The 14,254-nt window shown below is 33.7% G+C and overlaps 1 protein-coding gene across 1 annotated transcript in view; it reads left to right on the top strand.

Annotated features, from left to right (window-relative positions):
- SCN1A (sodium voltage-gated channel alpha subunit 1) overlaps positions 1-14,254 on the top strand; it is a gene marked incomplete at both ends in the record, with an annotated part of 87,543 nt that overhangs the window by 19,399 nt on the left and 53,890 nt on the right. Inside the window, 8 exon segments of the mRNA XM_081260628.1 lie at positions 2,189-2,308; positions 2,311-2,321; positions 4,734-4,814; positions 6,554-6,682; positions 8,939-9,030; positions 9,862-10,131; positions 12,705-12,768; positions 13,707-13,848. Coding sequence (XP_081116754.1) covers positions 2,189-2,308; positions 2,311-2,321; positions 4,734-4,814; positions 6,554-6,682; positions 8,939-9,030; positions 9,862-10,131; positions 12,705-12,768; positions 13,707-13,848 — 909 coding nt within the window.

The following is a 14,254-nucleotide window of genomic DNA, read 5'->3' as shown; positions in this document are numbered from 1 at the left end:
TGTCTCTTTGTACCACTGTATCAATCGAAGTTATCTTATAATATTATCTGATAGGAGGAAATTCTTAGATTCAGCGTATATATTCTGTGTCATATTTGTACTGGTTCTCCTACTCTAGACCCCATTATTTCTATCAGATTTTATTTGGGGTGTTTTTGAGGAAAGGAGATTTGCAGTTGGTGTGAAAGGTGGACCCTTCAGTCCAGAATTAGCTCAGTTTTGCTCTTCTGTGGCTTTGAATGTTCATATTCCCTAGGGCACAGGTATTTGCATCCCACAAGTCTGTTCATGATTTATGGTGATTTCACAATGTCATTTAGGGGCAAATGCACTGAATGGATCAGAGGAAAACAGAAACTAAGTGCTGCACACAGGTGAACACACACACACACACACACACACACACACACTGTAAATACACATTTTTTGTGTATGTGGTGCTAGGGATTAAACCCAGGACCTTGTGCATGTGAGGCAAGCACTCTACCACCTGAGTTATATCACCAGCCCCCGTAAATTCACTTTCTGTGGTGAAATTTTCTTTTGTTTTCTGAACTTACTTCTTTACAAAGAATAAAGGAAGTGTAGTTAGGTTGGGTTTCAAGTGGAGATTCTCTACTGTTGCAAAAGGGAGGTCTCTTCTATAAAATGCAGTAAAATTAATTTTTAAAAAATCTATATTAAACTCTGATATACAAACTACAACCTCCTCCTTTTTTAAATTATTAGATTCAATAGACAAAGTTTCATCGAAGTGTCTAAAAAGTTTCTAAATAAGCTGTACTCTCAAATATTTGTATTTAGCTTATCACAGCTGAATTTAATGACCAGCATTAGTTGAGGGACCATACTTTCATGGAAGATTTGGGATATTTCTTCCAAAACCAGTTAGGAAGTCCTATTTTCAAAAGGAATTCCATAAATATGTTGGAGTAATTACTCATTTGAAAATCTTATTCTATTTGTAAATGGTAGTTGGAAAAGAAATGTAAACCTTATCAAAGGTTCTTATTAGAAAATAAATATGAAGATACAGTGCTATGTCATTAAAGGCTCTATACAGATATGCATCCTAAAGCTAAAAACAAGGCTTTAGAGAGTGGGTGAATTTACATTAAAAAAAAAAAGCTGACCTGGTAGCTCAATGTCTTAGTACTTGAATGAGGTTCTGGGTTATTAGATAGATAGATAGATAGATAGATACATACATACATACATACATACATAAACGAACTTAAAATTCTCTTCCTATAATATGTTCTTTACAGAGAAAGTAGCTTTCTCTTACCTTTGGCTATGACTATAAGTAAGTGCCTTTAAAAGCCCTGAGTCACAGTCCTTTATACACTATTGTATGTTGCTTCTTAAAGTTTTTTCTCTGCATACTATCAATTGTGATCAAATAAGTTTTAGTTTTGAAATGGAATTCCATTCACATTCATGGATCCTGGGTTCTTTGGGGACTTTGAGCTTTTCTTCTGGGCAAAGAAATCATAACATGCAATAAAGTCAGTTGGGATTAGAATTCAATGTGTCAACTAACTCAGAAATCCCAATACAGAATTTAGCGCTCTCAGTCAACAGACACTCTCCAGGGAACTTGGCCTCCAGAAATCAATTATTGGATCACATCCATCTAATCCAAGAGTGTGTTTGAGGGTGACTGCTTTTATTTTCATTTACCAGTAAAGTGATAATGTTTATTTTATAAGCAAGATGGTAACAAAATTTTTATTCCAAAAATAGTATCAACTCTATTGAATGATTTTGCATTCCTCAGGATTAATTTTTCAAGATATTTTAATTGGGAAAGCTGAAATCATTGTAAAAGGAATTTAGTGTCTTAAAGACTTTTAGAATGAAAGTGAAATGTTCACCCATTTAAGAATTTCATTTAAATCAAACTTTTAAAATATTAAGAAAATAAATAAATTATCTTGGCTAAATTTCCTATGTACAATAAAATTACAGGTAAGTATTAGGTAAAAGGTAAGTGATGTCATCAAATTTCCTCTTTAGTAAAGAGATCCAGTAATAGTTTCTCTTCATGGTATGTATCATAAATTATGATCATCCTGATTTCTTGTGCAACATTGGAATTATTCCTTATAGAAAATAACAGAAAACAGGTAATAAAGTTGAAATTGTTTACACTTTTATACTTTTGTGTTGTGTTCCTGTCTTACAGACTTTTATAGTATTGAATAAAGGGAAGGCCATCTTCCGGTTCAGTGCCACCTCTGCCCTGTACATTTTAACTCCCTTCAATCCTCTTAGGAAAATAGCTATTAAGATTTTGGTGCATTCATATCCTTTTTCAAGTGATTAATGTTAACTCTTTGTACATAATCTATAAATGCTTTATAGCTAAATACAAAATTAAATTACTCATACTCTACAGCTTTTATCACTCTCATTTGCATCTTTTGTTAGAAAAGTCTTATTCTTAAAGTTGATTAAGCACAGATGTCATGGGAACTTGCAAAGTCTTTAACATTACATATGTGTATACATATGTATGTATGGTTGTTATCTTTCTAAAACACTTGTATGTATTGAGCCCTACAAATCTAGCACAAAAGATCTATCTTTATGTTTACCATCTTTATAGAAAGATGTGTAGAATTTTCAGTGAATAATGACATAATAATAAAGAAATCTACTTCCAGAGTCGGGGTCAGCCATAGCTATATTCTAAAACAATTTAATATTCTGTAGAATAAACCTGTAGGTATATTTCCATAGAAGAATATCAGAAGACCTTGTTCAATACTTAATTAATTCTTGAACTTCACTGATAATTTTTGTAAAGAAAGTACTGAAATATTGGCTGAATTCCAAATTTAAGCCACTGAATTATGATTCAGTCATATAAAACTGATTGCTTAATAAAGACTTTGGGAGTTGATGAAAGAAACTAAGATTATATTTCCAAATGCTTTGGAGGTTTAGGTTTGTGATTCCTACTGGTTTAAAATATCCACTGCAACTAAATTCATCTGTTGATATTTATCAATGAAAACTCCATTCCTTTTTGTGTTTCATTTGGTGGTTCTGGTAATAACAAATACAGAAATGCTATTATAATTATCATAAGCCCATTCTATCTGATTTTAATAAAAAGATTCTAAAATCTAAAAGGTTGGGTTGAAGGTAGTGTAGCTCAGAGGCAGAGAGCTTGCCTAACAATTACAGGTAAGGCTCTGAGTTTGAGCTCCAGCACCTGAAACAAGACAAAGTACAACAGTGAAACAGAACAACAACTAAAAAACACAACTGAGATACCCTTCTATTTTAAGCTGATTGTAAGAGGTATAAATATGCTATTATTAAAATTTAAATATTTGAAATTAAAAATTGCATGTTCAGGGTTTTTCCACTTCTATATTTCCTGTCTTAGTTTGTATTCCTACTGCCATCATGTGGTCATTTGATGTAAACTTTTTTTTTTTTTTTTCAGTTGATGGAAATTTTTCATTTGGGCAGTAAACTATAGTGAAAAGAATATTGTGTCTGAAGACAGAAAACCTGCATTCTGTAGTCCTGGGCCAAGTTATCTAATTTCTCTAGAGCATAGGCCTTAATTCTCTGATTTCTAAATGTAGTGATAAGACTCCTTGTTTTCTAAGGTCCCTGTCACAGCTGCAACTCCATTAGGCCTTCCTCATTTGTTTTAGCTAGCACTTAGAGCATCTTTCCTTATATACAGGCACTGCTCCAAGCATTTCACACACATTAACTCACTTAACTTGCCCACCAGAATGATGAAATCTCTTCATTATCAGTTACACTTTATCAAAGTAAGTGGAGACACAGAGAGGTTCAGTAGCACAGAGAGGATAAGTGACTCACTTGAGGTCACTTTGCCTTGTTGAATTTTAATTACATTCACATCATATTAAATCTTGACCTTCAGGAATATTCACTTTTCATCTTATCCAATGCTGTGCACTTGTAGAAACTTGGTCAAAACTGAAAAATCCAATACTTAGTATCATGCTATCTTTGACCAAAAAATGTTTTCACATGTTGAAATATATTGGATGACATGTATTGAAGAAATTTCAATATTACAGACATGTATTTTTCCTCAACAATTAACTATTAGAATTAGTTCAAGTTAATGCTCTCTGTTCAAATAATATGCAACTCCACAAGGCACAGAAAGCCTTCCCACCAAAGTTTTCTGAGAAGTGAATATATTTGTTCAATAATATTTGCAAAACCAACACCTTATACCAATACAATAATGTCTTCTTATGCATTATTTCATTTAACATAAACAGCTATTCTGTGAAGGTGATATTATTACTCACATTGTACAGATAAAGAAATGAAGTTTGCTGGGCACGATGGCACACACCTGTAATCCCAGTAACTTGGGAGGCTGAGAGAGGAGGATTGTGAGTTCAAAGGCAGCCTCAGAAAAAGTGAGGTGCAAAGCAATTCAGTGAGACTCTGTCTCTAAATAAAATGCAAAATAGGGCTGGGGATGTGGTTCAGTAGTCGAGTGTACCTGAGTTCAATCCCTGGTAGGAAGGAAGGAAGGAAGGAAGGAAGGAAGGAAGGAAGGAAGGAACTAAAATTTAAAGAGATTAGATGACTTTCCCATGATATATTTATCACTGAGTACTGGTTGAAATATAGTCAGGGTTTTTTGATGTTAGCTTTATATACTAGTTAAATTTGTATTTTGTTTTGTGTGTTCCTTAACAATAACCTACATTATTCAGCATGCTAATTATGTGCACTATTTTGACAAACTGTGTGTTTATGACAATGAGTAACCCTCCAGACTGGACAAAGAATGTAGAGTAAGTTCGAATTCTATATTTATATGTATACACACACACACACACACACATATATATATATATATATATATATATATACACACACACACATATACAAAATTTCAGATTTTGGAACTATGTCTTCATGTATCTTTGAGATAAAATTGAAGAACACTTGTATTAAAGCCGTTTTAGGCACATTTATGCAACAAGAAGACTTGCTGGTATTAGATTTCATCTTTCTCTTTTGCCTATATCTGATGGTCACTAGAAGACCATCTTTCTTGGACATTTTACCATTTTTTGCTGTAGAATTAACATGTCCAGAGAAAATGTGTTGAAAGAAATTGCAGAAGAGGTCCAATATGATGGATCTTGAGTTCAGTTCAATTCCATAATACCCATTTTGTCCCATTGTCCCACGTATGGAACATATAGAAAAACTTAAATTGAGCAACAAATATACCACTGTGGTAACTTTAAAATAGAATTTGAATATTATTATGTTATTGAAAATTTGGAAGTTAAGGGATTAATACAGTGATTCAGAATTAAGAGCAAGTTATAAATGCCATAAGGAGACCATGATGAACCTCAGGAGTTTTCAATTCCGTCAGCCATGTCAGACCAATATCAGTTCAAGCAAGGTCATCAAAAAACTGACTTAAAAAAAAAAAAAACCTTCTAAAATTTCACGATTGTACAACTTTAAAATTTGAATTAGTTGAACTGAAAGCTAAACTAATGGAGGTGAAAGTTAGGGTAGTATTTAAAAAAAAAAAAACTGGCAGCATTACTAATATAATTGCTGTCTCTCTCTGGGATATCCCTCGAGGGCAGAAAGCCCAGCTGTGGGCTAAGTGCAATCCATGCTGCTCCAGTCCTGGCTGCTGTACCTGCCCACGCTCCCTATTGAAATCCTTGTTACTCCAGGGCCACTTCTCTTACCAATACAGAGGTGTTTCCAAGTGCATCTTCCCTTCCTGGATAGGTCCAAGGTGGAGCCAATAAGAAAATGGAGAGTCTGGAGAAAATAGTGAACTTTTTATAAAAAGAATTCCTAAAGCATTGAAGCTAACAAGTTTAAAATCCACAGGTCTTTGATTATTTAGTTTTTGTGATCTTTTGCTACCTTCAAACTCCTGTTTCTGAATAGACATTTTAAACATTGGAAACATCCAAGTTTTTGAATGATCACCAAATTTTCTTCCAGAGTAAATTTTCACCTCATATAACCCTAGAATTATATCCTTTGATTTTAATGAAGTCTTTTTCCATGAAAGTTAGCCTATCTTGAAGAAAGAGAAAATGTTAGACTTGCTGATTTATCAATGTCTTCTTATTCTTAAAATATCCTGGAAGTTGAGGGGTTTTTTTTTATTATTGTTTTGTTTTCTAAGAGAAGATCCTTCTATACTGCAACATTATTGATTGGCTACTCCATCATGAAACCATGCTGCTTCTCAGGAGACTATTCATTTTTATCAATACTAGGACATGTCAGGCAGTAGCTAGATTTGAATTTTACATGGCATGTATTTCTCACACTGCTCATAGGACACTTTTAAAACACCTCTTCATATGTTAGGGAGTTGAATTTAAAGTTACCACTATGTCTTATTTCTTCAAAAATAAAATCAAGCTGCATATTTTCTTGTTTTTAGTATTCATCTGTTCCACTGACAGAGGTATAAGAAGTTAATATGCTCTGAAAGAAAACTTATTACTCTATCAGTTCTTCTTTGGATGCTTGTTTCTAGGTACACTTTCACAGGAATATATACCTTTGAATCACTTATAAAAATTATTGCAAGGGGCTTCTGTTTAGAAGATTTTACTTTCCTCCGAGATCCATGGAACTGGCTTGATTTCACTGTTATTACATTTGCGTAAGTGCCTTTTTTGAAACTTCAAAGAGAATATAGTTGGGTTTTCCATTAGTACTACAGTTTAAAAAAAATAAAGTTGATTTAGTATTTAGAATATGTTGGCATGACTTATACATTTAAGCTCTGGATCTTAAGTTAGCACCATAGAAGTATAAGTGGTATTTCACTATAGCTTGAAGGCTTTTCAATAGTTGGAAATAAAATTTTCACATCAAATTTCATATCTGCCTTTCTTCCACATGCATACCAATGCCCCCAAAATATAAAAGCACAAGCATATTTATAATATGTCTTTGCAAAACGACTTTAAATAATTACAGGGACAGACAATTCTACTGGTTCCATAAACTTATCTTATCAATTTTATATACTCTCCATACCTTTATTTCTTAGTTTGATAAAATAATAAAAAGCAAATATATACTAGTGTCCAAGTACTCTGAAAATTAAACTAACCAGTTAAAAGAAGGCATTTGATATAATATGAATTAATAAATTATTATTATTTTATCAGTAAATGGGTATTTATGGCTTTATATACAGACATATTCTCTCTACCTCTATTTCTCTTTTGACTCCTTTTCTATCTTTTCTCTTTATTGCTTCCTTCATCTCTTCCTTTACTCTCATCACAAGCCTTCTTATCCTTATATCCTATCCATATATATTCAGTAATGTTAACAATTCCTGCATCCCTAATGGTAAACTTTCTAGTGATAAACTTCCCTAGAAAGAGAACCCAACAAGTATTGGAAAGCCATTCACAATAAGTGACATGGTATGTGGAGAACAGTGGACCAACCAACAAACCCCATGCCCTCATCCTGCCTTTGGGAGTTGATTCTCTTGACCTATAGAAGGTGTAATATGGTGCAGATGAGGAAGAGAAGGGACAGCAATATACTCAGAGCTCCAAATGCTGCCTGTCTGGTTTTACTTTCATCTCTGAGCAAGATGATCCAAATCTTCACCACACCCTCTAGCCAAAGTGCAAAAAAAATGCATATTGATACTTCTGTTTCTTGAGAATGAAATAGCAATAATGGCAGGAGCAGTATTGGGCCCCATAAAATATCATTACTAATTTGCCTAACTTTTGTTTAAACGTTGCACTAGAAAAACCTTATCTTGTAGATAAAGACAATGAAGCAATCTGCCTTTTCATACCTAACTTTGGGACTTCACTCTTTTTCTAAATGAAATCCTGAAATCACAGCCAAGGTTTATTTCTTTGCATTTAATTCTAATTTACACAGATGCTGATTACATAGCTTTCAAAAGGACAACGGGGTGAATATCTTATAAAATTTAAATTTAGTTAATGATCTTAAATTATGAAAATAAAACTACAGTGATAGACTCCAATGTCTAATTTGCTACTTACAATATTTATTATTTAAAATCATCTTTTTTTTTCTTTTTTTTATTGTTGGTCGTTCAAAACATTACATAGTTCTTAATATATCATATTTCACAGTTTGATTCAAGTGGGTTATGAACTCCCATTTTTACCCCGTATACAGATTGCTGTATCACATCAGTTACATTTCCATTGATTTACATATTGCCATTCTAGTGACTGATGTATTCTGCTGTCTATCCTATTCTCTACTGTCCCCCCTCCCCTCCCCACCCCTCCCCTCACCTTTTCTCTCTCTACCCCCTCTACTGTAAATCATTTCTTCCACTTGTATTATTTTTCTCTTACCCCTCCTTCCCTCTTATATGTAATTTTGTATAACCCTGAGGATCACCTTCCATTTCCATGCGATTTCCCTTCTCACTCCCTTTCCCTCCCACCTCTCATCCCTGTTTAATGTTAATCTTCTTCTCAAGCTCTTCGTCCCTACCCTGTCCTTGGTTACTCCCCTTATATCAAAGCAGTCATTTGGCATTTGTTTTTTAAGGATTGGCTAGCTTCACTTAATATAATCTGCTCTAATGCCATCCATTTCCCTCCAAATTCTATGATTTTGTCATTTATTTAAAATCATCTTGAAGGTCTTTATAAAAGACCCAAACAAGCAGCATGAATCCTGCTTAAGTCTTGAGTAACTCTGGTTTTATTCCACAGGTTTGTAGTAGAATTTGTAAACATAAGTGTAGGTGATTTTAATTTAAGAATCTTGAGAACTTTGAAAATTATTTTTGTAATCGCAAGTAAGGAGTGATTAAGGTGAAGTGTAGACTCCTTGTATCTACAACTCTTTCTTTGTGTCTTGTTACTGTGTCTGTGTGTGAACTCCCCTACTGCAGATATGTAACAGAGTTTGTGGACCTGGGCAATGTCTCAGCGTTGAGAACATTCAGAGTCCTCCGAGCATTGAAAACGATCTCAGTCATTCCAGGTGAGAATAAGGTTCAACACTCAGGGGGTACCCATTGTGTTTGTCAGCGTCTGCCTGTTTGCTTCACATTCAACATTATAGAAAATCAAAAATTACAAGTAGGGCATTTCACAGAAAAATATTCTCCTTTTCTGAATATAAGTTTTTTTTTTTTTCCAGCCATGGAGCTAAACAATTTCTTGCATGACACTATAATATACAGTCTGTATGATTTGCCCTTAAATATGTTATATTTTTGTCTTATCAGTTTTACTGAGGAATTATTCCCTCTTGAATATGTCAATTTTCAGTTTCTTATCCAGTATAACCACTGATGCCTATATGTAAGCAATAAAAATCTTCTTTTTGCTAACAAAAGACAAGCAATATGATAAAAAGAATAGTGTGAATCTGAATGGAGGATTTATGTTAAAGTGAAATTATACTCTAAGCCATCTCCAGTTTCCAGCAAAACCTTTCCTGCTTGAAATTTAAACATATTTATTCAAGACATTTGTTTATAAAATGGACAACTGACCCTAATGAAAATGTGGCCAAGTTTCAAGAGCAAGGAGTAAAAAAATCAAGACCCTTTCCTTAATGGAGACTTCCTGAAGACCATGAAACTTCTGCTATTTTCTTTCATCTTAATGCAATGTGGATTAAATTTCATTGTTTGGATCATTACTTTTCTGCTGTTCATCTCCATAAGCTATCACCTACCATGAAGTGTCGCCCTTTTCTACCACTGCAGACTTTAACACACTCTGCATTTTCAAGAGTATTGTTGTGTGAAGCTTTTGTTATTCTAGATGTGTTAAGTCTTCATGATAATGGGCTTCCTTCTTTCAGGCCTGAAGACCATCGTGGGAGCCCTGATCCAGTCGGTGAAGAAGCTCTCAGATGTCATGATCCTGACTGTGTTCTGCCTCAGTGTGTTTGCACTGATAGGCCTGCAGCTCTTCATGGGCAACCTGAGGAATAAATGTGTACAGTGGCCTCCCACGAATGCTTCTCTGGAGGAGCATACTATAGAGAAGAACATAACTGTGAATAACAATGGCACACTTGTAAATGAGACTTTATATGAGTTTGACTGGAAATCATACATTCAAGATGAAAGTAAGAATTGCTGATATGTATATTTATTCTTTTCAGTGTTTGATCTGCCTTTTATCTAGGCATGGATAATTAAAAAGGATCATGTAAGTGGTAGTAAACTCTTTGGAAATTAATAAAATTACTTAAAATATATATAAAATTACATTTTTATTTGACATTCTTTTCCCCTGGATTTTGTTTTCTTTCATTCTTTCTTTCTTTTTTTTTTCTTTTTGTCACTGGGTATTGAATCCATAACCTTCTTCGTGTAAGGCAAGCACTATTCCACAAAATGACATCCCTAATCTTTTCCCTGAGTTTTAAATAATTTCTGGGTTGAGTTTTAAAGAAGATTTTTTTTTTCATTGTCTTACCAGTGGTTTGCTCATACATCAATTTTTAATTGATAACTATTCTAATTTTGACTCCCAAATGCCACCTTCTATTGTGTTGTCATTTGGGAGGCAAAAAAGAATTTTATCAGGATCTTCTTTTAATTGTATATGCTTCCTCTGGTAGTTGAGACAATTGAAGAAAATAAATGTGTGAAAACCCTTTGTAAATTCTAAAGTACTATGTAATAAAACACATTAAACATTTACTACAGATTGCCAGGAATTTTGCCAGAATAGTGGGGAAAATAATGACGATAATATATGGCTTGATAGTGCTTACAGTTGACTTTATTATTTTATGGAAATCAAGCAAGACCTAAAGATAAGCACTCTTCTATTTGAAAAAGTATTGCATCAAAAAGAAGAAAATTATTGTCAACTAAGCTTCAGGAGAGAGTAAAATAGAAAGTTTCAGATAAATCAGTGAGGTTATGGGAATTGCTTTATCTCTATTTCAAGCACTTAGACAAAATAGTCAAACACTGAAATAGTCTATTCTAGAAGGATGGAAAAATAATTGTCCTAACACACTTTCTCTTTAAAATTGACAATAAAAGTAGAAAAAAATTTCCCTTTCTTTTCTTTAATTTTAGTATGTGCCAGGAGCAGTATTTCAAAAGCAGGGAATAAGAAAAATGATTCATTGAAAAAGGATATGTCCTTTTAATGAAAAATATTAGCTATATAGACTTAGACTGTAGATATGCTTACATATAGCTAGATCTTTATTACTTTAAGATGGTGAGTAATACTTTGGGAAAAAATGAAAGGAAGAAAGACCTTTAGTGAATGACTGTGTAGAACATGTTGGATTAGTCATAGAACATATCAAGACCCTGTCTCAAAATATAAAATAAAAAATGGTGGGGATATAGCTCAGAAAAGGAGCATTTGCCTTGTGTGTGTGAGGCCCTGGGTTCCATTACCAGTATTGGGAAACAAAAAACAAACAAACTGTTACTGGTGGTTTGATAATTCTTAAAGTAGTGATAGCATAATAAAAGAATGAAGACACATACTGAATATCTCTTTATAAATTTTGGAAATACCTTGGTTTGTTACAAATTAACTCTTTCATGATATTCAATGATATGTTCACAAATAATTTGCAAATAGTTGGAAATCTTCAGGTTAAGAAAAATGCATTAGGAGCAGTGTCAGAGATGCTCAAATGTGCCCTATTCAATTCATGTGACGTCAGTAAGTCCACTGCTGTCCCCAACACCCTGAAGTCTGTTGTTTGCTTTTTATCTAAGTTGAAGGTTCTGTCTGAAGATGTCACCCAGGATTTATTGCTCATAGGGAAAATTTATTGAACTATTTTTCTTACACTTAAATAAAATCAAGAATATCTGAAGCTATTTTTAACTCTAAAAATCTAGGATTCTTATTTGCTCTGATGATGCTTCACTTGTTGTGACAAGTTATTTCAAACCAAATGCAAATATAAATAAGATGACTCATCTTTAAAAGTGATAGACAATTAAATTCAATGAAATTAAAAATAAGCATCATGATTGAAAAGTTGTTTTTTTCAAGGTAAGGTTTTTAGGTCATTGAATTTAAAGGACTTTATTCATAAGCACAAGATATAAAAAAATGTATCCTGAAGTTATACAGCCCTTTCATGGTATTTGATTTTAATTAAAAACTTAGAAATACATTTTTCTATATTTAAAAAAGTCAAGAGTCAGGCACAGTGGCACATACCTAAAATCCCAGTTACTTGAGAGAGCAGGCAGGAGCACAGCAAGTTCAAGGTCAGCCTGAGCAACATATCAAGACCCTGTCTCAAAATATAAAATAAAAAGTGGTGGGGGTATAGCTCAGAAAAGAAGCATTTGCCTTGTGTGTGTGAGGCCCTGGGTTCTATTACCAGTATTGGGAAACAAAAACCAAACAAACCAAAGGTCAGTGGTTAAAAAATACTGATTTCTTTCTTAATGTTATGTTAGTACCTGAGGCTACCATTAATTTTATATCAATAGTAAATAAAATTTGCACCATCAAGTATCTAATGCCCTTTTTACAACATCTAGTAGTTGGAGGGAGAAGAGGCCAATACTATGTCTTCAAATGAATTATATGTTGTACTTAAATGAACCTAAACTTAGAACCTGATTTCCTGTCTCATTTTAGTATTTTTAACCAAAAAAAGTGTTCATAACTGACTTTCTTTCTTTTTTTTTTTTCAAACAGGGTATCATTATTTCTTGGAGGGTTTTTTAGATGCGCTACTATGTGGAAATAGCTCCGATGCAGGGTGAGCCATTAATCTTGTGTATTTGTGTATGTGGTGTATACACACACATATGTGTACCTCTTCTCTCTTTCTGTAGAAACTAGCTAATAATAGCCAACTAATTTATTAATACTGATTTGCTACAGTTCAGGTTATTTATAAAGCATTAGGTTATTTAAATTACTAGTTAAGCTTTTCTTGTAAAGTAAGAATACTTTTAGCTATAACACTGTTTCACTTAGGTAAGTATATCTTCCTTGGAATAGACTGTGGAGGCACCAGAGGTAGGGAAAAGGAAATAGACATGTGAAAATGCTAATCCTTAAGAAAAAAAATATTTTTGTTAATGTTGTTAGATATGCCATACTATATAATTTAATTGAAGCAGGCTAGAGACCCCCTCTAAAAATACCCTTGCCATAATTAAGCTTCTCTTCTTGTCAGATGAGCAGGATGTCTTGTGGTTTGAAGCAGGTTTGCACACAAAAGATATGATAGATTTAGTCTGCAAGCTTGTTGTATAAAAAGATATTATCTCTGTTTTCTTGGTAAAAACTTGTGAAACCTGTGTCTGGTCTAGAGGTTGGAACAGAAAGCACTTGTCATATGAACCTCCCCCCACACACACCCCACACACAGGGTGTAAAGTTCAAAAATTTCCAAAATCTTTGTTCAGAGAATTTTAAGCAAAAGCCCTCTCAGAACCCTGCAGTCAATAAACCTGCTTCCTGAAAATTCCTCAAGTGTCCATCCTCTTCCGTCCTACTTCATAATGGTAACAACAAGTGACTAATAAAGTTACATTGCAAAAAATTGAGAATTATATTAATTAGTTATCAATCATACTGTTATTCTTGGAGATAGCAAGTCTTCCTGGCCAGATAATGTTCTAAGTGTAAAATTCTACCAGAATGAAAAGGCAGTAGAATGTCTTATAATACTTTCTTTCCCCCTTACAGCCAGTGTCCAGAAGGATACGTGTGTGTAAAAGCTGGTAGAAACCCTAACTATGGTTACACAAGCTTTGATACCTTCAGTTGGGCATTTTTGTCTCTGTTTCGGCTGATGACTCAGGACTTCTGGGAAAATCTTTATCAACTGGTGAGAATCTGAAGCAATATTCACTGCATTTAAGTTGAAGTTTTCAGGAACATAGACTAAGTCATGAAAATCACACCACAGCATAATACGGTAGAGAGAACAGAACTTGAAAGCCGGAGATTTAAGCTCCCCTATTTTATAGATTATAATACATATTGAGCAGAATAATGCCAAGGATAGTAATTCTCTCCCATTCTCCCTGGCTCAAATCCTATTTCTTATCCTTATTGAGACAGGTTCTCTTTAACCAGAAGGCACAAGCTCCCCTCAGCCCTGTATCCCCCCTCGATTATTATCTCCCAGGTGGGAGGAAATGAAAAGGAGGTCAATGTACAAATACTTCTGATTTCTTCTTTGACTTTCATCAAAGTCTCAGCTTTTTGATGGAAGTCTCCATCTTATTTTA

This window comes from Spermophilus citellus (assembly GCF_964194105.1).
Source record: "Spermophilus citellus genome assembly, chromosome: 11".
Lineage (NCBI taxonomy): Eukaryota > Metazoa > Chordata > Mammalia > Rodentia > Sciuridae > Spermophilus > Spermophilus citellus.
The sequence above is the reverse complement of the archived record's forward strand: the minus strand, read 5'-3'. Positions and strand labels throughout refer to the sequence as shown.